Source organism: Bolinopsis microptera, chromosome 12, assembly GCF_026151205.1.
Source record: "Bolinopsis microptera isolate Bmic1 chromosome 12, MBARI_Bmic_1.0, whole genome shotgun sequence".
NCBI lineage: Eukaryota > Metazoa > Ctenophora > Tentaculata > Lobata > Bolinopsidae > Bolinopsis > Bolinopsis microptera.
The window spans coordinates 12,236,825-12,259,158 of NC_087083.1; the positions used below are offsets into that span (position 1 = coordinate 12,236,825).

Genomic DNA, 22,334 nt, shown 5'->3' on the forward strand with positions numbered 1-22,334 from the left:
GAATATTAGGAATAAAAATTGATATAACCTATCCAATTCTAACTGAAAATCGAATTATAGGGTGGTCACTGGTCAGAAGATGTGACGGCCCCGTCTAGTCTGGACGAAACTCAACATTGTAGGTAGGTGGATTATAATAAGCTACTAAGAATGTATTCCTTTCCACAAACACCAGCTGCCGGCTATGAAATTGACCCCTTAGTGCAGCTGTAAGGTTTTTATATGTTGATCGTTGCTCCGGGTTGAGGTTTTTAATAACCTTTCTTCCCACATGACCTATTGCTGTCTTCAAGGCTGACAACATCCTTTTGTCCTCACAGTTCCCATGATGAGCTGTCATAAAGTCTTCGAGGTCTTCAATATATTCATCTATTGTGGATGTAGCTGGTTCAAACTGCGGCATTTCTGACACCATGTTAAATTCGATGTTGTGAGTCTCAAGATAACAAGTGAAGACAGGTTTTGGTCATCAAAACAAACCTATAAAAGGATATGATTATTAGTTACAAATGTAATCGTATAATAAATCTCATCAGTCAAATATATAAATATAATCAATAAATATAATCAATGAATATAACATTTAGTCATGATAGTCAAGTTTCTTACATGGTAACCATATGCTATGTAATCTGCTAGCGTATAACACATGCAATCTGCATATTATAGTATTACTATTAATTACTAGTGTTACCCGTGCCTACGGCCGGGGCTTCACTATCGCAGTTGAAATGCAAAAGTGTAAACCCGCCTATTATATTTGAAAACACGCATAACAGTATCGTATGAACTCTCTCTACATGATGTTTAAATAGACCGCAATGAGTGCCCACCCGCCCCCCCCCCCCTGGATAGTTTGTCTGTGTTTCTTCTGGCCGATTACGATAATGTTATGCGTGTTTTCAAATATAATAGGCGGGTTTACACTTTTGCATTTCAACTGCGATAGTGAAGTCCCGGCTGTTTAGCACGGGTTACACTAGTATTCTTCCTTTCTTCTCTATAAGAGCAGAGGTGAACATTGTTCTTTTGTACTGTGGCACACGGACTTCCCTTTTGTGTTCCTATTGTTCCTATTATTCTCCCAACTATGCGATAGCACATCACGAATTATTTTCCCATTGTAACTTGTAAGAGTCTCCAAAATCAAATAATTTAAGCGAATAAATACACAAAAGATACCAAAATAATATACTATATATAATATATATATATATATATATAGGTACTGTTCTGCTATATCGTTGATTTCAGTGCAGGATCCACATAATGGTTTTTTCATCCCAATCCTTTCTTTCTCCCAGCCTTACCACAGCTACAGTAATGTTTGAAATTTCGACATAACGCTGCCGCGGTCGCGGTTCCTCTTTTAGACAAGCTCGGAATAATTAACGTTCATTATATTGCAATGATAGGGTCGACTTTTAAAACAGCTATTCCTCTTACTCTCTTAGATGCGTTGAGAAGAGGGCCAGAGTCTAAGTCTATGTAAACCGATAAATGCAGAAAGTTGCATGCTTCCAATTTTAAAATGAAGATGATGGAAACTATATTATATCTCAGTTATTTTAGATTATAATGATAACTTTAAATAAACCTACACATTTTTATAACTGAGAGTTTTAACACTTAACAGTACTGTTTTAGTCTCTCTTGTCTGTTTTGTGTCTCCTTGACCATTTGTATATGGACACGTTCATTTGAGTTTGAGGATATTGGTAAACAAAAATAATAGCGTTTTTGACGATAGTGGCTTAATTTTGACATCTATTAACCTAGCACGTTCAGAAGTTCTGAACATTAGCCACGTAACCCATACTCCCATATGCACTGCTCAGAAAGAAAATCTATTGTTGTTAGGCACTATAATGTTTCAAATGTCACATTTTGTGTGACTTAGTTAACTGCAGTTGTCTAATTATCATTCCTTGGTCTGAAATATAGTAAATTAGGTCAATCTAACAATTTTGATACAACATTGGTTAATGGGCACGGATCGAACGGTTACAAGGCAATATTTGGGTAACTTTGTCACACTCATGATACCATACCTCTATTCTACTGTGAGGTGTCCTAAAAACCCTTTCAACTCATTATTTTATGGTTGCTCTACCAAGCATAGCCCTAAAATATGTTGTTTTGAATAGTTAGCTAATACAGGCACTTGGTTATTGGGAAATGAGGTTAATTCTGTCACAATATATGAAATTTAAAATTTTGGGCGAATAATTTATATCTGATTTTGGTTTGAAAGGCGGGAAAATTTTATATGATGACAATGTAGTTGATGCAAGTTAAGATCAGTTGATGTTTACATTGTCACAAAAAATTATACGAAATCGTAAATAGATTAAAAACAATCATTATAGAATGAAATAGTCTCTTATAATAACTCTTATAATAACTGATGTGACAAAGTAAACATGTCTTGCCCCTATTTTGAAGATCTATATTCTATACCTCTATTAGAATATTGTCCAGAACATCAGAGCTTAAGTTTAACAATTTTAGGTTAAATTTGTCAAAGTCACTAAAAATGTGACAAAATTAACTTTTCATGCCCCAACAATTTCAAGATAGTGTGTATAAAAATTAGCATAGGCTGCTTTATTACCTATATAAATCAATCCAAACTACAAAAATTATATGTTAATGTGATGACGATTACCTAACTCTTATAATAACTGATGTGACAAAGTAAACATGTCTTGCCCCTATTTTGAAGATCTATAACTCTATTAGAATTCAACATTCTTTCAGAAACGATTAGAAGAATATTGTCCAGAACATAAGAACTCAATTTTTAAAATTTAGATTTATTTGTCAAAGACATTGAAAATGTGACAAAATTAACTTTCCCTGCCCCAACAGTATCAAGATAGTGTGTTAAAATTGGCATAGGATTTATTACAGGTATATTAAAGTATTAATCGATCCAAACTACGAAAAATATCTTTTAATCTGATGACGATTACCTAACTCTTATAATAACTGATGTGACAAAGTAAACATGTCTTGCCCCTATTTTGAAGAACTATACCTCTATTAGAATACTATGTAACTTTATCATCAAAAAAATTTCGATAAACTAGTTATTTTGCCAGCAAGGAGCTAACAGAGTTATAATAATTTTTTGTGACGAAATTACCCTATTTTTGACCATGTAGCGGTAGTTTAATTGTGACACTGTTAACATATTACCACCTGATAATGATTTATGTGACTGGTGCATGGTACTAGCAGTGTTGTTTGATCCATAGTACGTATAATATAAGGGGTTTAAGCTGGTATATCATTATTTGTTCAATTTCACACATGTTCAGATATTATCAAGATTATGTGACAAAGTAAGCTTGGTTGTGCCTTCTGTGATTTAATTCCTTACGACTATATGATATAATAACAATTCCCAGCACTTCCAGGCCATCAAATAAACTTACACTACTCAGCATTGCTTATCAGGGTGCCCTAAACATTCATCACACATTTTCTTTAATGTGTGACAGAGTAAACCTGAATGCACCATCTAACGAAAAAAGTCGTCAAATATGTAGGTAATGGTCATATGTACCCATCCAATCAACTGGACACTCAAAAATTTGGTCAAAAACGGCAGCAAGGGGTCCATATTTACTCCGTCACATGTTTATAGTGTGACAATGTAACCATTTCCGTGCCGGCCGTATTTAAGCGATATCTTATCACCTGATTAAGATATCGTTATGTGACAAAGTTAGCCTAGAGGATGAGACGATTATCCTAACCATCAAGGGTTTAAGTAATTTCATAGTGTGACAAAGTCAACTACACTGTGCCTTTTAATAGGGTCACTTATATTTACCAATATCCTCAAACTCAAATGAACGTGTCCATATATATATTTTGTTGCTGTACAGTGTACTCCTACACATTGAAAGTCGGTGTTGATTATATATATATATATAAGTCAAACCTGCCCAAGCTAGAGAGCCATGGCATGGCCAGCGCCCAGCAAGCAAGGCCCGGACCAAAACAAACTGAGCCGTGTTTGCGGCTCATTTGTAGCTACATATGTGCGATTTCGACTCCCACATTGAACCATCGTATATTTGTATCTGGTTTGGGACTTTTCTTATTTCTTCAATTTTCCACAATGTTCTGAATCCTGGAGAACAATAAGACAAGAATTAGTCCACTTCAGTCACATACACTGAGATTTAGTGGAGACTGACCTACCCATTTACGAACAACGGCTTGGCTGGTGTGCTACAATAACTAATTAAATATCCTTTAGTTCCTTTATTATCGCTTAATCCTGACCTATTCTTATCATTGTTGTGGTTTATAACAAGAATGGAACATTTGTTTTACAAGAATGGAACATTTTTTTTACTGTACACATTGGAGGTTTGTCAGTGGAATCAGATGGAAGAGCAATACTGGAAACAATGGGAGGGGTTTCTTCTCTTGTCATCTACATGATGTGATGACCTACGGTAGAGTTATTATTAAGTTATTATTAAGTTATCATTAAGTTATTATTAAGTTATTATTAAGTTAATTGGATTGATAAGAATGTATGATATTTTCCCAGGGAGAGGGAGATGGAATGAAATTTTTAACAAGGCTATGTGCCCTGAACTTCTAGATTAATTTATTAAGGTTCCAATCCGTAAACGTTCAAATGTTGGTTATCATATTATGTTCTATTTAAGAACTTAAGTAAAATAATATTATTAACACCAACGTAATGTTGATTATTACTTTTAGTCGAAAAACCTGACACATCAGTGTTATGTGTCTGTTAGAGTAACTAAAGCTATAATTCTTAGTTACTCCTCTATGTCCATACAACACGTGACCTTTACGTCACCACTACACGTACACGTGACCTCTACGTCATCCTCAGGTATTCGTCCCTCTTTAAAAATCTCTTATTCTTATTCTCCTATTCAATTATTGAATCAAAGATACAGACTATTTTAAGTCTGAACTTAATTAATTTTATTTACACATAGTATTACGAGATATTATGTTCTCAAAATAATGCCAATAAATTTATGCAATATTAAAAGTAAATTTACAAAAAAAAACAGCTTAATGTAGACCGTAAATAATAAAGTTTACGTTTTGGCAGACATGATATGAAATCTTTTCTGTCACACCGTAAAGTAAAGGGTTGATCACAGAGTTGAGTGGTAGAATAATCATGGAAAATATGCCATACCAGGGAGTGGCATCTAAAACTTCGAAAGAATGTAAGGCACAAATCACATTCAGGTACGAGATATTATGTTTTTAAATAATGACAAGAAATATACAAGTTATATGCAATATTAAATGCGATATCAAGCCCTAAATTTTAGGGTTTAAATACGTCTCGATTAAAATCACGCTTCAAAAACGCACCATAATATACTAATTACTAATTAATTATAATATACTAATTACAACACTACAAATCTATTACATTTATTGAGGATGTTGCAGAAGGAATATATTTAATGTAGTTCTTACTCTGCTCACGTCCGACAATTGCGTTTCTCTTGTCGCTAATATGAAGGTTCACGCTATTTTAAATGCACGTTAAGTTTTACTCCCAATGTTGCACTTGAGTATTTAAATGCGAATTTAAATCACGTACAACTTAAGTAAAAAAGTTTAAAAGTTGCACTGTTCAAAAATCCATTATTAAGATAAATTGTTTCCTGGTCAAATTATTTCTTCTCGCTATCGTTGTCCTAAAAATTCTTAGCCACATTCCTGTCTCCTCGTCACCACATTCTTATCTCCTTGATAATCTCCATGGGTGATACTGTTAGTGTACTAAAGTAACAATTTGACCAAATTGTTGAAAACGTGAGTGATGCGGTTAAAGTAAAGTAACAAGTTTTTGTAGATCATTTCCTTTCTAGTTTTTACTCACTTTCCAGATTGATGCAATAATATTGTATCAATCTGGTAAACTAAAATGTACAATTTCTGTTTTTATTTAAAGCTGTATCTGGCAAAGGATGAATTCTCCGTTTTTGTGGCACGGCCCTCATTTTGTGCTCTGCTTATTATCGAGAGATGGCCAGTATTATTCTAACTTATTCTGACTTAAGCTATTAACAACTATGATTGAACCCAATCATAGTTGTGAATAGGTTAATTACTTGCTCAATTATTGACAATTGCGAGCAAGTAATTAACCGCGTTATCAACTTCTTAATTAGCTAGTAAATTTTGATAAAAACCTTGAAAATGGTTTACTTTAAGATAATATAATGTTATTGGTTTACCTTCATAGCAACTACAGTTATAGGGTTGCCATTTCATTAGAGCTCGAAGGTAAGTGCTTTCTATAAGATACTTTGCGTGCCCACTTTTTAATGGATGGCCATGGACGACTGTGCCAGGAGAATCTGTTATAAGTTGTGCTTTGAATAATCCATTCTTCTGGAAACACAACCTATAACTGATCACAAATTCTTCAGCTGCATCTTCTTCAGCGGTGTCTCCTACAGCTGCAGCTTCACCTTCTTCAACCGTTTCTACTTGAGCTACAACTTCTTCAGCAGTTCCTCCATCATCCGTTTCTACTTCAGCTGTATCTTCTATTATAGTAGCCGTTTCTTCTTCAGCGGTTTCTCCCTCAACTGCGTCTTCTTCAGCGGTTTCTCCTACTGCAGCTGCACATTCTTCAACCGTTTCTACTTCGACCGTTTTTACTGCAGCTGCACCTTCTTCAACGGTTTCTACTTCAGCTGTGTCTTCAGCAGTTTCTCCAACATGCGAATCTTCTTCATCCGTTTCTACTTCATTTGCCTCTTTTTCAGCTGTATCTTCTATAATAGCCGCCTCTTCTTTCGTTATTGAGAGTTAAGTTTGTTTTTATTGCAAATTTCTTTGGCCACAGGATGGCTGTAATCATCGTATACCAAACACATAAACTGAACCACTATGAAACGGCTGGGGGCAAATGGGCCACAAATGAGGGCAAGCTGCGTCACAATTTTAGTAAAACCCGTTGCTTGTTTACTTTACGATTTGATATTATTGGTTTACCTCATAGAAACTTCTATTATCATTATATACCAGACACATTCACTGAATCACTCTAAAACGGCCAGATATAGATAATAGTCTGTAGCGATCGTGCCAAAAATACAGAGAAAACATCGCCTCTAAATTCTAAAACTGAGAACGCCTCCTCTGCCCCTCTGCCGGGCAGCAGTGGCGAACATTTTCAGGAACGCGCAGCGCCGAATATGTTATTATTGACGAGTTCGCGCAGAAGCACATGGTCTATATACAGCACGCACGTACAATGTACGTCGTACATGGTCTGATCTATTGGTTTAGGGAGCAAACTTATCCAGTATCGAAATCGGAGTATAATATACAGGGTGGCCCAGTGTAATAATGTACATAAATATAATATGGATGACCACCCTGCATACTGGATAATTGGTAGGGTGCTAGGATATCGAAACTATACCGTTATTGGACAATAACTTTGTTTGCTTTGTTACTCGTATATAATATATATATGTGTGTATGGTAAATGCATGTGCACTGTGCAGGCAGTAACTGCTGCCTGTATACAATTGTCTAACAGCATGAATTGTTTGTAATTTATGGACATGTTTATTGCTTATGGATATTTAATTTTAAAATGCACTGCAAGTTTCCATCAAGGCTCAGATAGGGGGACTAACCTAGGTTCTTATTGCTGGAGTCAGATCATGTAGTGGTTACTGTTTAGGAATTTTTAGATATTCATCAAATCTTTTTCTCGTTAGCTAGGTAAAACTTTCGCCTTATTAATGAATTTGTAATCTCCGATGAGATGTGCTGGGTGTTAAATCTGTTAATTAATTGTGTATATTTTTCCACATCTTAATATCTGCAGCTCCTTGATCTTGCACACAAATCTAGAAAATTGCGCCGGCCGTGGTTCTCTAATAACTATTTGACTTACCTGGCACGCCGCCAATCCCTGGTCGTGGTGCTCTTTTAAAGCTTCCTGCACTCTAACCTTAATCCTATACACGAAAGTAGCGAGCAATAGACTAGCAAGGTAAATATTCGACGTATTACAAAATTTATGAAATGAATTGTACCTTTAGTACCGATGCACCATCAAAAGGGATGGCATGTAACCAGGTCATAGTTCATACTTTCATACGGTGGTTGAGTTATGATAAACTGGTTAAATAAATAAAACAAAACTATTGCTTCTCAGGAGTGAGACTCCTTGCAATCAAATTATGTTTTATTCAGTATAATATTTAAAACTAATACTGTCAGTATTAGTTTTAAATTACAATCTAAAATTAAGATTACTCAATTACCCATAATGAATAATGATATTAGCAATGTTCTATGCTGGATTGTGCAGGACTTTTATCCTTTAATCCTCTTGAATATGCACCTCTGTTCCTTTTTCCGCAGATCCATTCCCGTGGCTTTCTTCATTTCTGTTCCGGGTTTTGATACCAACAGCAACTTTATTCACATAGGATATATTTCTGCCTCTATAAACTTTCCCCCTGTTCTCACGATCACCAAGATCTTTATCTATATCCTTATCTATATCTTTCTCTATATCTTTCTCTATATCTTTCTCTACATCGTTCTTTGTTCTGATATTTTTGCTGTCTCCAAAACCACTGTCAGCTCCACTCGCATCTATTCGGATGTTTATTCGATCCATTTCAATTACCATAGCTTGTGATCTATAACTATAGAAGTATTTAATAACTCTCGCGTAAATTGCTGAGTTGACGATTTTGGCAGAAATTATATGAAAACGTACCTGGAGCACGTCTGCCACAACATCATCGTAGAGTAAAGGATTGATCACAGAGTTGATGGGTAGGATTATCATGGAAAAGATGCCATACCAAGGAGTGGCATCTAAAACTTCCAAAGAATGTAAGGCACAAACCACTATGAAAGGCACCCAACAGCAAAAATCGGTGGTAATGATAACTGCGATTTTCCTGTTAGTTCTGCGGTTTCTTTTATGAAGTTTATTATTATCCAGTGAAGATGCTAAAGTTTCTGAAGAGTTTCTCGAGACAAGACCGATAAGAACATAAGATAAAGATATGAAGATAAAGCAGATAAAGTTAACTGCGAGGGTAGACCACACAAAGTATTTTTGGGTGTCATCTTTCTTCACAAAATATTTGAAAAGGCACACTCCATCATTTCCGTAGAAATCGAGTTTAGTGACCATCAAAGTATGATCTTCATATCCAAAATCATGGGAGAACATGTTGCCGACCATCGTGAGGATCATTTCCCAACTAAGGGTATTTTCTTTCATCCGTCCATAGTACGCTTCAATGACTGGAAGAATATTTTGTTTGTTTGGAGTTCCGATGAATAACTGAAGCTGGTCAGGAAACTTAAGTCCATTGACAAAAAAATCTTCTAAACCACTGATTATCGGCGAAATTGCAATAGCTGCAGATATCATGAATATGAAGGAAACTCCAAGGACGACTCTGAGGCATTTTCCACGGTTAACTTCCCCAGGGACCCTTAGTAAGTGTCTAATGCCATTAAATCTGACTATACTCAAACCTACCATTGCAAAAAGAGAAACTTGTGATCCAATTGTGCTTAGAACCCCGATTGTGGAACATTGGTAGCTGGTCATCCACTCAATTTGATTTTGACAATAAGTCTTTCCAAAGATTATGGTGTCATAGGTTGCTACAACTAATAAGTAACATCCAACCAAAAGGTCACCAAAAGATATGAGAATAATCAGAGATTTGTTATATAAAGCAACACTTGTTTTGCAGAGTTGTAAAGCTCCGGTGTTTCTCATTATGACAATCAGGTTTGTAGTCACTGCGAGTCCTCCTATGAGCCATGTGGTTACTTTGAGGAAATAAGTGTCTAGGATTTGTCTTGAGCACTGCTCATTGCATTCATCGGACTTATCTAAGCAATCAAAATTATCATCACATTTACTAGTTTTTGGTATGAAACGAACGGAGGCATTGCATCTGAAATGGTTAGTACACGATGTCTCATCAGATGCATCTCCACAGTCATCAACTAAATCACAAACCTGGGAGTAGTCTATGCACCTGATCTTATTGTCGCACACGAAATATCTGTTAGTATAAATATTTCCTTGGGACTTGGTAAAGAAGGCTAGGTATTCGTTGTTGGCAATAGTTCCTATTCTGTCTGGGTATTGATCAGGACAAACCTCATATCTTGGATGATTCTTGAGTGGGCAAGAGGAGTTCATACATTTATTCATACAACTGGTGAACACATAATGCTCTCCGTACATGTGGTCACAGTTTTGTTGCGAATTGTTTTGGAGATGTAATTCAGTTTTGTTACTCACCCCGAAATAATCATGATCAGGAAAAATGAAGAGTTCTTTCACGCAGTTAACCTTGTCGAGGCTTGCGATGCTTCTGAGTCCTTTCATGCAGTATGTCAGGTTTTTTAGGAGGCCATTCTTCGAACTGGAGATAGATGTGGATATTGTTTGGGAACTTCTAGATAATGAACAAATCTTGTTCTCGTTTCCACACGTTTCAAGTCCGTCACAAAGTTGATTCAATTCCACATAGCCGCCATCTCCAGAGAGACAAACAAAAACATTTTCACAGGTTGTATTGCTGGTAACCAATCTATATGTCTTGCCCCTCCCACATGTCGGCCAAATCGCCAATTCGTCGCTTCCATCAATACAATCTTGTACACCGTCACTTAACCAGGTTAAAGGCAATGTCAGCTCACCTGCTTTTCCAACTTTTCTTTCGCAGGTGTTTTTGGTTTGACTGAGACATATTGGATGTAATTCGTCAGCATTGTCATCACAAAAACGTTTGTTGTCACACATCATGTGTTTGTGAGTGTAGCAAGATTTTGAAATGTTGAGACATTGACTTTCAATACGATCATCACATATCGATACGCCCACAGCACAGATCATGTATTTGGAAACAGTAGATTTGAACCCGTTTATGTTGCACGTAGCTCCAACTCTAGCTGGATCTGTGCAATTTGTTTGAACTTTCTTCATGTCTGTGCAATAAATATAATATTTATATTCTGTCATCTGATTCAACGTCACACATTTCGTAAAATTGTGGATTGGCACCACAGCTTTCGAAAAGGATTGCACACATTTGTTCCTTGTATTTTTAGTAACTGTACAGTTGACCTCATCTGCTCTGTCGTCACAATCTCTCCCTCCGTCGCATATTGAGTATGGGTTAAGGTATACAGATTCCCCAAAATATGTGCAATACATTCCATAAGTTAGGCCGTTACATATAGCCTCATCCTGGCAGTCTTCAACCTCACACCTATCGTTACAGACGAACTTAGACTGAACCACTAGTCCAGTTGGCAAGGTTGTCGTATTTGAACACCTAGTCTCATCGAGGTCTGTGTTTGTGCAGTCTTGAACACCGTCACAAACCCATCCCCATGCATTTAGATCTGTGAGGGTTACAACAGGATCACCTCCTTTTTGGGTAAACTCACAAATTTGGTTGCCACATAATGTATCATCACTGTCCCTGTTCGTTATGCTGTATCCTGCAACTCTTCTGTCACAAGCTTGGTAAAAGTAAGGATCCTCAGAGCAAGCTTGTCCATGTTTATTCGGCCAGAACTTAGTGCCAAGGTAATAAAACTCTTCAGAAGCATGGCACTTGTACCTCTCTCCGCCCCATCTGTCATTTGAGCATCTGTACTTCAGAAACCCGCCATGTTCTCCAATATGACACGATTCAACGTCATCTGAAAGACAATGTAGTAAAATTGAAAAAGAAATTACTATAAAATCTCAGCCAAACTTCTCTCATCAAACTACAGTCCTGACAAAATCTAACTTTTTTTTACGGAAGAGCTAAAGAGATGTAGATGTTTGAGGGGTAGGGGAATTTGCCAACCCCACATCTAAAAACATATCCGTCAGGTTACCTGGTCTTGAAATACTATCTTTCGATTCTGTTGTTACAAACAGCCAAGAAGTAACTGAATATTTAAAATTCGTTAACATCCATTTGGTTTCAAATATCCAAGTAGTTTCTGGACTCCCATATAACCAAGTAGTATCGTAACTCGAAACATCTGTTTTTAATTCTGATGGTCGACCTGTCACCGAATGTTTTTCCGGAACAGTTGTTGAATCTGAATTGGTAGAAATTACACGCTCAGACAATAACAATAAGGATTGAATTTTTGCAACTGATAAGGCGGTCGTTGTCTTGTGAAAGGGGGTTCAGGGTCATTCGCTTCCGGGAGAGAGTTCGGTCTGTCCCTGATTTCCTGGGTGTCCTTCGTCCAGTGTGACTCCGTTATTGGCTCCGAGCAGGGACAGAGAATACTGATAATGCTGATTATAAATCTATAAATCTACCTGAATGCGAAGATTCCGATTTGGGTGATGAAGAGGCTAAATCAGACAGGATCAGTATCAAAATGAACGTCAACATTTTACTCTGCATACCGTAATGAAAGGTAATGGTTGAACTTCTTCTAAAAGTGTCCAGCCTTTTAAAGGTTAAGAGGGATCAGTGTCGAGCGTCATAGAGAGTATTTTTTGGTTATGTGCTTGTATTTTGTCGTAAATAATTTCCATTGTTCATCTTACGTTACTTTGAAATAGCCTGCAGCTCAGATAACAACAGATGTCTATGGAGATCGGAGCCCAGAGGTACATTTTCATTTAAGTTTTTAAGAAAGTGGTTTCAAAGTAACTGAGCAGCCAACTATAAGTGGATAGAACAGGCAATGTCATGAACCCGGCCCTCAAATTTGATCTCAGAACGTTATCATAAATTGCAAACCCTTTGTTCAATGAAAGAATAAGTTTTCGATGAAAAAATATTTTAGAGCAGCAATGCTGCCAGCTGCTGCAGCACAAGGTAGTTGAGGATGTACACGATTTTTGACATCACAGCGTTATTCGTATGGAAGTTATGCATCAAAAGCGTTTAGATATGCACTTTTTCGTGCACCTTTGCACAAACTTTATTGAATTACCTTTATAGAAGAAAAGAATATATAGAAAGAAGAACAACAATTAATAATGAAAACGAATGAAAACAAATGAAAACAAAGAAATTCAGAAAGAAGATGAATAGTCTAAAAGATGAAGAGATAGAAGAATTTCTGCGCTTAACCATTGACTAAACATGCCATCCCCACATCAACCTGAAATTATGTAATGAATGAACAGGTTTTGTCTATCTATATCTGAGTATCTGGTATATTCAAAGGTTTTACCGCTCGCTGCGTTGCCGAGGTATAACTTAACAGGATGTCGCAATTTACAGGATCACCAGCACATTATGCTCCTCCTATTATACCAGACAGTAGACACTTCGTATATGATTTTTTTCAAGATTTTTCTGATAACTGATACACTTGCTCCACTATCGAATAAAATCATCCTTGGACTCTCCGTTTGTAGAAACTAATCCATTTAGTCATAAACCATTCTATCCCCGCTATTTGTTGTTGCCCGCTTCGTTGCAATCTTTCTCGTGGTGTCCTTACTGCCCACACTTTATGAATCTCCTCTGGTAGCAATTATTTATACTTTTTTTCACATACACAGCAGAAAACTGTCGTTTTATTTATTTTACTAGGGTCACCATCGATCAGACTCTCCAGTTCTTTTAAGGCGTTCGCCAGTATATCCTTTTCGCAGATTTCTCCAACATTTCTGTGACTATAAGCTGGAATGATAGCTTTGCTCTTACATTGTTTGGATATCATAACTATAAGTCTGATTTCAGAAGCATAGATAAAATAAAGAAGATTAATAACCACCGGTTATTAAACTCAGCTGATGAAGCTGGGGAAAAAAATAGCGAATAAAATCTAAAGATAGTGAAAAAAGATAAAATCGACAAAAACTGGACAAGAAAAATGATTCCGTATTTAAAGAAATGATACATAGTCATGAAAAGAAAAAATGAAATAATAAGATAAGAATAATTACTGCACCCATTAAAAATACAAGAAAGAAAGAAAAAAGAAGCTAAACTTACATGGACCTAAAATATCTTCTTCTCAGTGGTCAGTCTACTACTTTTACAATAATTTAAATGGTTTAAGATATTAACTAGGTCATAAGAAGTGGAGACTTATTTCTTGTTGTTGATTTTATCAGCATGTATAGATTGAATAGTAAGTTAGTCAACCATCTTGTTGATATTTATACTTATTGTAACTTTTAACTTTTTACAATCGCATTTATACATTTAAATTGAGAAACTAAGTATCATATATTCTTCTAGAGGAAGACAATATGATACTAGTATTCCGTTACATTTGTCGGAATGTTCGAAGCAATCGTTATTTAAACATTCTCAAGCACAGAGTCACTTGGGCTAAAAAATCTGGGGTACGACATTCATGGGTAGAAGTTATAATGACGTGGATGGTGATTCTTTAAAGGGATCTGGGGATCATCCGCATATGAACAAAACAAGTTCACCGTAGAAGCGTAGAGCTTGAACAGAAACCTGGAAACAGGGCAGAGGGCCTGGAATCCTAGTGATGGCGGTCGTTGTCACAGTATGACGGACAAGAGAGGAATTGTCTCATCTTTTTCATGTATTGCACTATTCTGTCATCATTTGTATAATGTACCCTTACATATAATATCTTGATGCTACAAGTACACCAGATTAGATGTTAAGTTAACATCTTTTACTTTGAAGCTAAGTTGCTATTACTCTATTAACCTTACGTTAAAAGCGGCTCATGTAATATATAAACGATCCGTAAAATAAAATAACTATATTTATTATTAAACACGAGATGATGTTAAATTAATTTCCGTCTAAACTACTACCTTATTGGACCTTTTTGGAATAGACATTAATTGAATGCTGGAGGCCCTAACGTTCATCTTAATCTCCATTGAAATAAAGTCCGTCTGTCTAAGGTCAGTCCAAGTTATGGAGTTATCATTGTCCTCAGCAGCTATCTCCTCGGAGTTACCATCGTCCTCACCAGCTGTCTCCTTGAGGTTATCATTGCATCGTCCTCACCAGGCACCAGCTGTCTTCTTGAGGTTATCATTGCATCGTTCTCACCAGCTGTCTTCTTGAGGTTATCATTGCATCGTCCTCAACAGCTGCCTCCTTGAGGTTATCATCGTCCTAACCAGCTGTCTCCTTGAAGTTATCATCGTCCTCACCAGCTGTCTCCTTGAGGTTATCATCGTCATCACCAGCTGTCTCCTTGAGTTTATCATCGTCCTCAGCAGCTGTCTCCTTGAGGTTATTATTGCATCGTCCTCACCAGCTGTCTCCTTGAAGTTATCATCGTCCTCACCAGCTGTCTCCTTGAAGTTATCATCGTCCTCACCAGCTGTCTCCTTGAGGTTATCATTGCATCGTCCTCACCAGCTGTCTCCTTGAGGTTATCATCGTCCTAACCAGCTGTCTCCTTGAAGTTATCATCGTCCTCACCAGCTGTCTCTTTGAGGTTATCATCGTCCTCACCAGCTGTCTCCTTGAGGTTATCATCGTCCTCGCCAGCTGTCTCCTTCGAGTTATCATCACCAGGGACTTCGGCTGGTCCCATGTTGTCAGAGCCCTCGTTAGCTGTCCCTTCCTTTTCATTACTCGCGACCTCAGCTATGCTGATGTTCATGTGACAATAAGTGTCCGGAAAGATGGTAAGAAGGGAGAAGTTTTCCAGTAGAAAATTGTATACATTAAGCCTGCGTGGGTCGGATTTCTTATATATAATATTGACACTTCTACTGGTGTTGGCGTTGCCTAGATGCAAAAGGATGAGCGGCTGTCCTTCACTATCCATTTGGTTTTCAGCAGGAAATTTTTCAGTCTTATCAGGCAATATGGTGATCTTCATTCCGTTAAAGATAGGTTTAGTTGGGAGTAAACGGGTTGAGTTATTGATAGTTCTGCCAAGAAGATGCATCAAGCACTTCCTCTGGTCGATTAGGTGTGGTGATTGGCCGTACGTATGGGCACGTGAGACGGCCTCAATCTCCTCTCCGTTCCACACTGTCTCCTTGTTTCACTCGGTCAATGTGAGCCGCCGTTGCCGGGACGGCAAAGACTGCCCTGGAAATCTTACTGAAAATTGGGAACACACCAGTGTGGGCATTCCATCAGGCAAGCAGTTCAAAGTCGAGAATCTCATCATCTGAGTTATTGATTTGTATTTCTCTATTTTCTGTCCAAGAGCACTTTTGGACTGTTAGTGATTTTTTCGACAGTTCAAGTTTCAACAACTTTCGTTACTTACTCTTCTTTACTGGTTGAGTCCCATCACTTAACCCATCGTCCCCCGTTTACGTTCACTACTACATACATCGAGATTAATGTCTTAGGGGCCATCTACTTAGGACGTCCGCCAAAATCGCAGATTTTTAGACCACCCCCCTCCCCCTGTCCGGGTGTGTCCGAATATTCATGGCTAACTCCTTAGCTATCAGCAGAAACGCAGTTTGTGATCAGGTTATCTACAATCGATGTCACATCTTTAGTTACGGGATTCAGAAAGCCAGCAAGACCGCTGTCTTGGTCAGAATTTCGCGGCGGCTGTCTGGGTCAAAATAACTGTTTAGAATATTTTAACTACAAGACCGTGCCTGATCGTTTTAATACTAAATACAACTCGTCGCTAAGATGAATAATAGAACGCAAAAAATTCAGTCCCTCCTCCCCAATTCGTCAAACAAATAAAACACAGTTATCCGGTTGGATCAACAATTTATGCAGATTGTGAAATAACTTCTGCACGAATGTAAATTTATTGTAAACCAAAGTGAAATGTGCTTTTTGGTTTTCCTCTTTTTTTTTGTTGGTTTCGTCTGTTTTAATTCTTTTTTGTTTGTTTTTATGATAATGTGTAATGATAGGATACAAGGATACAAGGATACAAGGATACAAAAGTGATAATTATTTTATTGAATTCACAATAGTTATAATTCTGAAATAATTTAAGGTTACACAATTCTAGTTATTTACAAATGTGTAGGGATAAAATAGAAATGTTTTATAATACTATTTTTGAGGTCCTATAGCATTATGCATTGGCCAGTATTTGAGTGGAAATCTGGGCTCTTATAGTAGGCTGTAAAATGTTCGTTCACAGAGAGAATTGAATGGATTGCTCTTGCTGTGGCAGTAAATTTTGTAGGGTCTAGTGTTTTATCGGATAGCAAACCGGCTAGGTCAGTAATATTTTTGGGATGGAAGTTAAATTTTTCTCTAACTGAGGAGTAGAATAAACAGTCAGTTAGAACATGAATTTCGTCCTCAATAGGCTTAAGCCCCTTGCTGAGAAAGCAAAAAGTGCACCATCGATGTTCTCTTGGTACTAGGGGGGTTTCGTAACGGCCCCTCTCAATGTAAAGATTGTGGCAGCTAATACGAAACCTTGTTAAGCTTTTCCGAGCATCGGGGATCTTAACCACTCCTAAGTATGTTTCTGGTTCAAAATCATGTTTAATTTGATTGTAGAATTCTAATTTAGGTGAGGATGCCTTGGCAGATTTCCAGGTATCCACAAATTCTTCCCTCATGTTGTGACTGATTTGGGTAGAGAGCTTGGATTTTGAAGAGGATGAGTGGGGGAAGTTATATTTGGTGAGAAGATTAGAGATGTTGGTGTACCAAGGAAGGCCCAGCATAATCTGCTCGTGAAATGCAGCGGAGAGAAGTTCATTTTCAGTGCTTTCAAGACGACTATAGAAATCTATTGCAAGTTTGCAGGCTTCAAAGAAGAGGGGGTGGCGCCCACTTTCGCCCCAGCAGCCTATATTTGATGCTTTTGAATGGACAGACAAGGACCACTTGATAAACTTAAGGTGGAATCTTTCATAGTGGTCTTGTGAGATGTACCTGAGAGTATGCTGGGGGTTGGCTTTGCTATCTGTTTTGGAGAGGTATCTCATGGTTTTTGAGTGAGGACATAAGATTTGGCAGCCATATAGCAGTATCGGTTTTATTAGAGAGTCAAATAGAATGTTTAGGGAACGGTGAGAGAGGGCATCTTTGACGATATTGCCTTTGAGGCCATAGAGAGCACGGAGAGCCTTGGCCCTCAGTTCAGTATTTGCTGCTGTAAAAGATCCATTTCTGTGGAATATAATGCCAAGATAGCAGTATTTTTCGGTGTGTTGGATGGGCTGGCCTCCCAAAATGAATGTTTCATAGGATTGTTTTCTTTTAGGAGGGCAGAATATGAGAATCTTGGTTTTTTTAATGTTTACTTCAAGGCCCATAGAGTTACAGAAGTCGAATAGGATGTTTATATTGTCTTGCAAGGCCTTGGGACTTAGGGCAAGTAGGACAAGATCGTCAGCCCAGAGCAGATGTGATATTAGGACGTCAGCTAGAATAGGATAATCACCAACAGATTTCAGGAGAGATGACAAGTCGTTGATATAGATTTTAAAAAGGTCCGGTGATAGGGGGTGTCCCTGCTCTGTTCCTTTTCCAATGTCAATATTAGGGGACAAGAGTTTGGAGATTTTTATATGAGCTATTGAGTTTCTATACATATCACTTAGGCAATTGAAGAAGTTTCCAGTTATTCCAAGGCATGTGATTTTGTGCAGAAGGAGGTCCCTACATACAGTGTCAAAGGCCTTTCTTAGATCAACAAAGCATGCATAGAGGCGAGCTTTCTTAACCTTGGTATATTTGTCAATGACTGTCTTAAGGGTAAAAACGTGGTCATTTGTTTGAGCACCCTTCGAGAACCCTAGTTGTTCTTTTGGGTCAGGGCAGTAGAGCTTTTTGAAGTGCAGGAGACGCTCAAGTAAGATGCTAGAAAATAGTTTACCCATACAGCTACCAACAGCTATTGCTCTGTAGTTGTCCGGGCTGAAAGGGTTGCCAGACTTGTAAATAGGAGTAATGATGCTGGTGTGCCATGGATAGTAACCAGAGACCAGTGAGTGGTTGAAGTTTTTGAGGATGGCTTTGAGACAAAGCGGAGTTACGCTCTGAAGCATCTCGTTGGATATCAAGTCGTTTGAGCAACTTTTACCTTTTTTGAGATTTTTGATGGCAGAGGTCACTTCAGATTCTGACATGAGCTTATTTAGGATATCCAGATCTGGTGGTTCAGGGTAATGTTTGTGATTGTGGTGAGTGAGATCTGGCTCCTGGTCTGGTTTTTTATAAAGGGATGCAAAGAAGTCATGGAAGCTAGCTAAATCAAATTTGTCAAGTAAGGGGCTAGTGTCATGTTCTTGTTTAAGCCGTTTAAATTTTTTCCAGTCGAGTATGTGACCTTCTTCTATAGCTTCATTTAACTTCTTAAGGAAAGCTACTTTCTTACTGTTTACAAAATTGCTATGCTTGTTGCGTTGCTTAAAGTATTCTCGTCTGAGGATACAGTTACAGTGCTTACTACCAAGCCGGTTTGCTAGCCTATTTAGGTTCCGCCGTGAGGAGTTGACTTGTGGGTCGAACCATTTCTTACGGGCAGAATTTTTGGGAGGCTTTTTCACTTTTAAGGCTATATCAGCAGCACTGTGGAGACATTTTATGACTGCATCGTTCAGTTCGTGATTGCCCTCCAGAGTACTGCTAAATTCATTTGTCACAATGCTTTCCAGATTGTTGATAATTTCGGGCGAGGTAAGGGCTTTTTAAAATAGTGAATGGGAGGTGTTGCTATCCCACTTATAGCCACAAGGAAAGTTAGAAAAGTCTGGGAGCTGGAAGTTTGCGACAAATGGTTCAAATGTAGTGAGTTTCAAGACTAATGGACAATGATCAGAGTATGATGTAAACTCTTTTACTTGGAGAGAGTTTACATGATCTCTTGCCCATGAGGTGATTACAAAATAGTCAACCACACTGCTTCCATTGTATTTGTGACAGGTCATTTTTCCAGTGGTGTCCCCAAGGGTACGACCATTAAGAATTTTGAGTTGGTTATTGATAACCATGTCAAGAAAGTGTTGGCAGTGGGGTTCAGATATTGTAAGGTCAGAATTATTTCTTGGTTCTTCTATGTCGTGCTCGAGTCCAATGTCGTTATAGATGTCATGGATGGCAGGTGCATTACAGGAAAGGATATAGTCTGGGAGTTTTCCAGTTCTTGCATTTGCATCGCCACACATAATAACTTCTCCCTTTTGACGTAGTCTGATACAGATAGAGTCAAGAGCAGAGAAGGTATTAGCAGTATAATCTGGATTCTTCTTGACATAGGACGAGTATGCAGGGCTAATATAATAACATACCAAAAATAGGTCAAAATCAAGTTTAAAAAAGTTCTTGTCCAGTTTAGCAACAATAATGTCATCAGATTCATTACAAAGCACACTAGAGACACCTTTTCTTAGGCCATTTTCAGCAAGAATGCAGACCCCTCCTGAGCGTGAATTTTTGCGGTTGCTATTAAAAGAGAGGTATCCTTCAATCTTAACTTGCTTCTTTGTTTCTTGGAGACAAAGAATGTTAGCTTGTTTGAGGATTGACAAAAATTCGCTATTTTCAAATTTGTTAGACCCGTCTCCTGTGCTGTCCTGGATGTTCCAGGACATCACAGCGACTTGATCTCGTGATACTTGTTTTTTCTTGAATTTTAGGGTTAATCTAACGCTCTGTAGGGGGCTGCTTTCTAGGGGATCTCATACCAAAGGCACGGTATAGGCCAAGTTTAATATTCAAACAAAGTTTTTTCAAACCATACTCTGAGACATGGAGTTGGTCCTCCTTCAACGGGTTAGGAGAGTCTTGGGATGACTCAGCAGCAGAGATGGCACGGGAAAAGTTTCCAGTATTGTTTACAGTATATAGATTATAGGCGGCGGTAAAAGTCACTTAACCCTCTTTTAGCTGAGACAAATTGTGTTATTTCTGAGACAAATTGGTTGGTAAGTTCACTGATTAATCCAGGGGTTGGGGTGGGTAGGGAGATGACAACCTTTGCGCTGGAGCTCGAGAGGAGTTTATCGATGACTGATTTTGCATCCTCAATCGCTTTATTAACAGAGCAGGTTCTGTATCTGTAGTCGTTGACTCCAAGCTGGAGAATGTAACAGTCGACCTCTGGCTGTTTAATGACATCTCTCATACAGTGGTCTTTTATCATGTCAGTATAAGAGCCTACTTTCATTTTTTCCACCTTGAACCCAGAGGAAAATGACTCAGGTAGAAAGTTGTTCATCTGGGAGTCATGTAGGAGTAGAACCTTTTTCGGTTTTCGCGTTTGTCTACTAGGGCTGTGGGTTGGGTGGTTCTGGTTTTGAGGATGAGGCGATGGCTTTTTTCTTGATGGGTTGGTGCGGTCATTAAGCTGGAGAGACTGTAGGCAGGCCTTAGAGTCATCTACTTTGTTCTTAATTGCAGTGACATCTGCTTCGAAGGCTTTAAGGGAGGTGGCAGTTTCATGTTGTTTTTCGTTTATGCTGCTCATTATATCCTCTAACTTTTCAAGTCTCTTGTCCATAGTGTTGAGTTCATTAGACAGGTTAGGGGGGCTGGCACTAACTTTTTGATTGGAATTACTGTCAGAACATAAGACAAGTGTTTGGAGGGTGCTATGTTGTAGACTTATTTTGGATTGTAGATCAGAAATATTGATTGTAGATCAAGAAATATTAACTGAAAATATGCAAATATAGAATATCTTCGTGTGATGAAATGTATATCCGTCTCACTCTTTTTTGATACGATTGCTTCAATTTCTTTCTTTGTCTCTCTTTCTTTGTCAATGTCTCTTGAAAGGATGCGTCATCCAAATTAAATCATTGGTCAACCAGTAGTTACTCCATTTAGAACCAGGTTTATCTTTGTGTACTTGTTGTACAATATTTATACTACGTCACGTGGTGTTACTTTCAGCTCACGTTATCTTCTGATTTCCTCATAACGACACTGTTCTGTGGGTTTTTGGGTTAAGTAATAGATAAAAACTACTTGTTTAACACTAACAGTTTACACACTTGATTTAGACTTATGCGAGATTTAATATTAAATTAAAAAGTTGCTAACCTGGATAACAACAGGATTCTATTTCAGAGGAGATTCATACTATACAGGGTAGCCCCGTCACTTTTTCGTTGTATTTGAAGGATAGGGTCTGGGCTCTGAGTATTTTCTGCGATAAGACTAAGAGCTTCGTTATTCTTTTGGAGTTTTTTGTTTGTAATGATAGCCCAATAGTTGAGACTTTTAGGCTTTACGAATACATACCTCCTTTTCCTGACTGCCCCCGGTCGGAACAAGATCTTCTTCACATTTTTGGGCGGTGGAGTTGGTGTTGCTAATGCACCTTTCTTATTTCTTGGTTCTTGACACCGAGTGATCGAGCAGTCGTTAATAATAATATGAACTCAGCTTCTGGACGTCGGATCTTTG

The 22,334-nt window shown here is 37.9% G+C and overlaps 2 protein-coding genes across 2 annotated transcripts in view; one reads left to right on the plus strand and one right to left on the minus strand.

The window, feature by feature from the left end:
* The window catches only part of LOC134824344 (NAD(P) transhydrogenase, mitochondrial-like), a 1,149,555-nt gene that overhangs the window by 498,254 nt on the left and 628,967 nt on the right, over positions 1-22,334 (plus strand). The window lies entirely within an intron of this gene.
* On the minus strand, positions 15,135-21,423 carry LOC134823915 (uncharacterized). The gene is made up of 4 exons (XM_063835512.1): positions 20,859-21,423; positions 17,853-19,074; positions 15,414-15,700; positions 15,135-15,241 (listed from the first exon to the last, which is right to left on the minus strand). The coding sequence occupies exons 1-4, from the start codon at positions 21,421-21,423 to the stop codon at positions 15,135-15,137; spliced, it is 2,181 nt and encodes a 726-aa protein (XP_063691582.1).

What these genes read in the sequence shown, in the direction of transcription:
- LOC134823915 (XM_063835512.1), bottom strand. Translation starts at nt 21,423, where the DNA reads ATGGACAAGAGACTTGAAAAGTTAGAGGATATAATGAGCAGCATAAAC. An exon ending in CCCAACCCCTGGATTAATCA is followed by an intron (nt 19,075 to 20,858) that starts GTGAACTTACCA and finishes CTGAACCACCAG; the next exon opens with ATCTGGATATCCTAAATAAG. An exon ending in AACCCCCAGCATACTCTCAG is followed by an intron (nt 15,701 to 17,852) that starts GTACATCTCACA and finishes CGACCCACGCAG; the next exon opens with GCTTAATGTATACAATTTTC.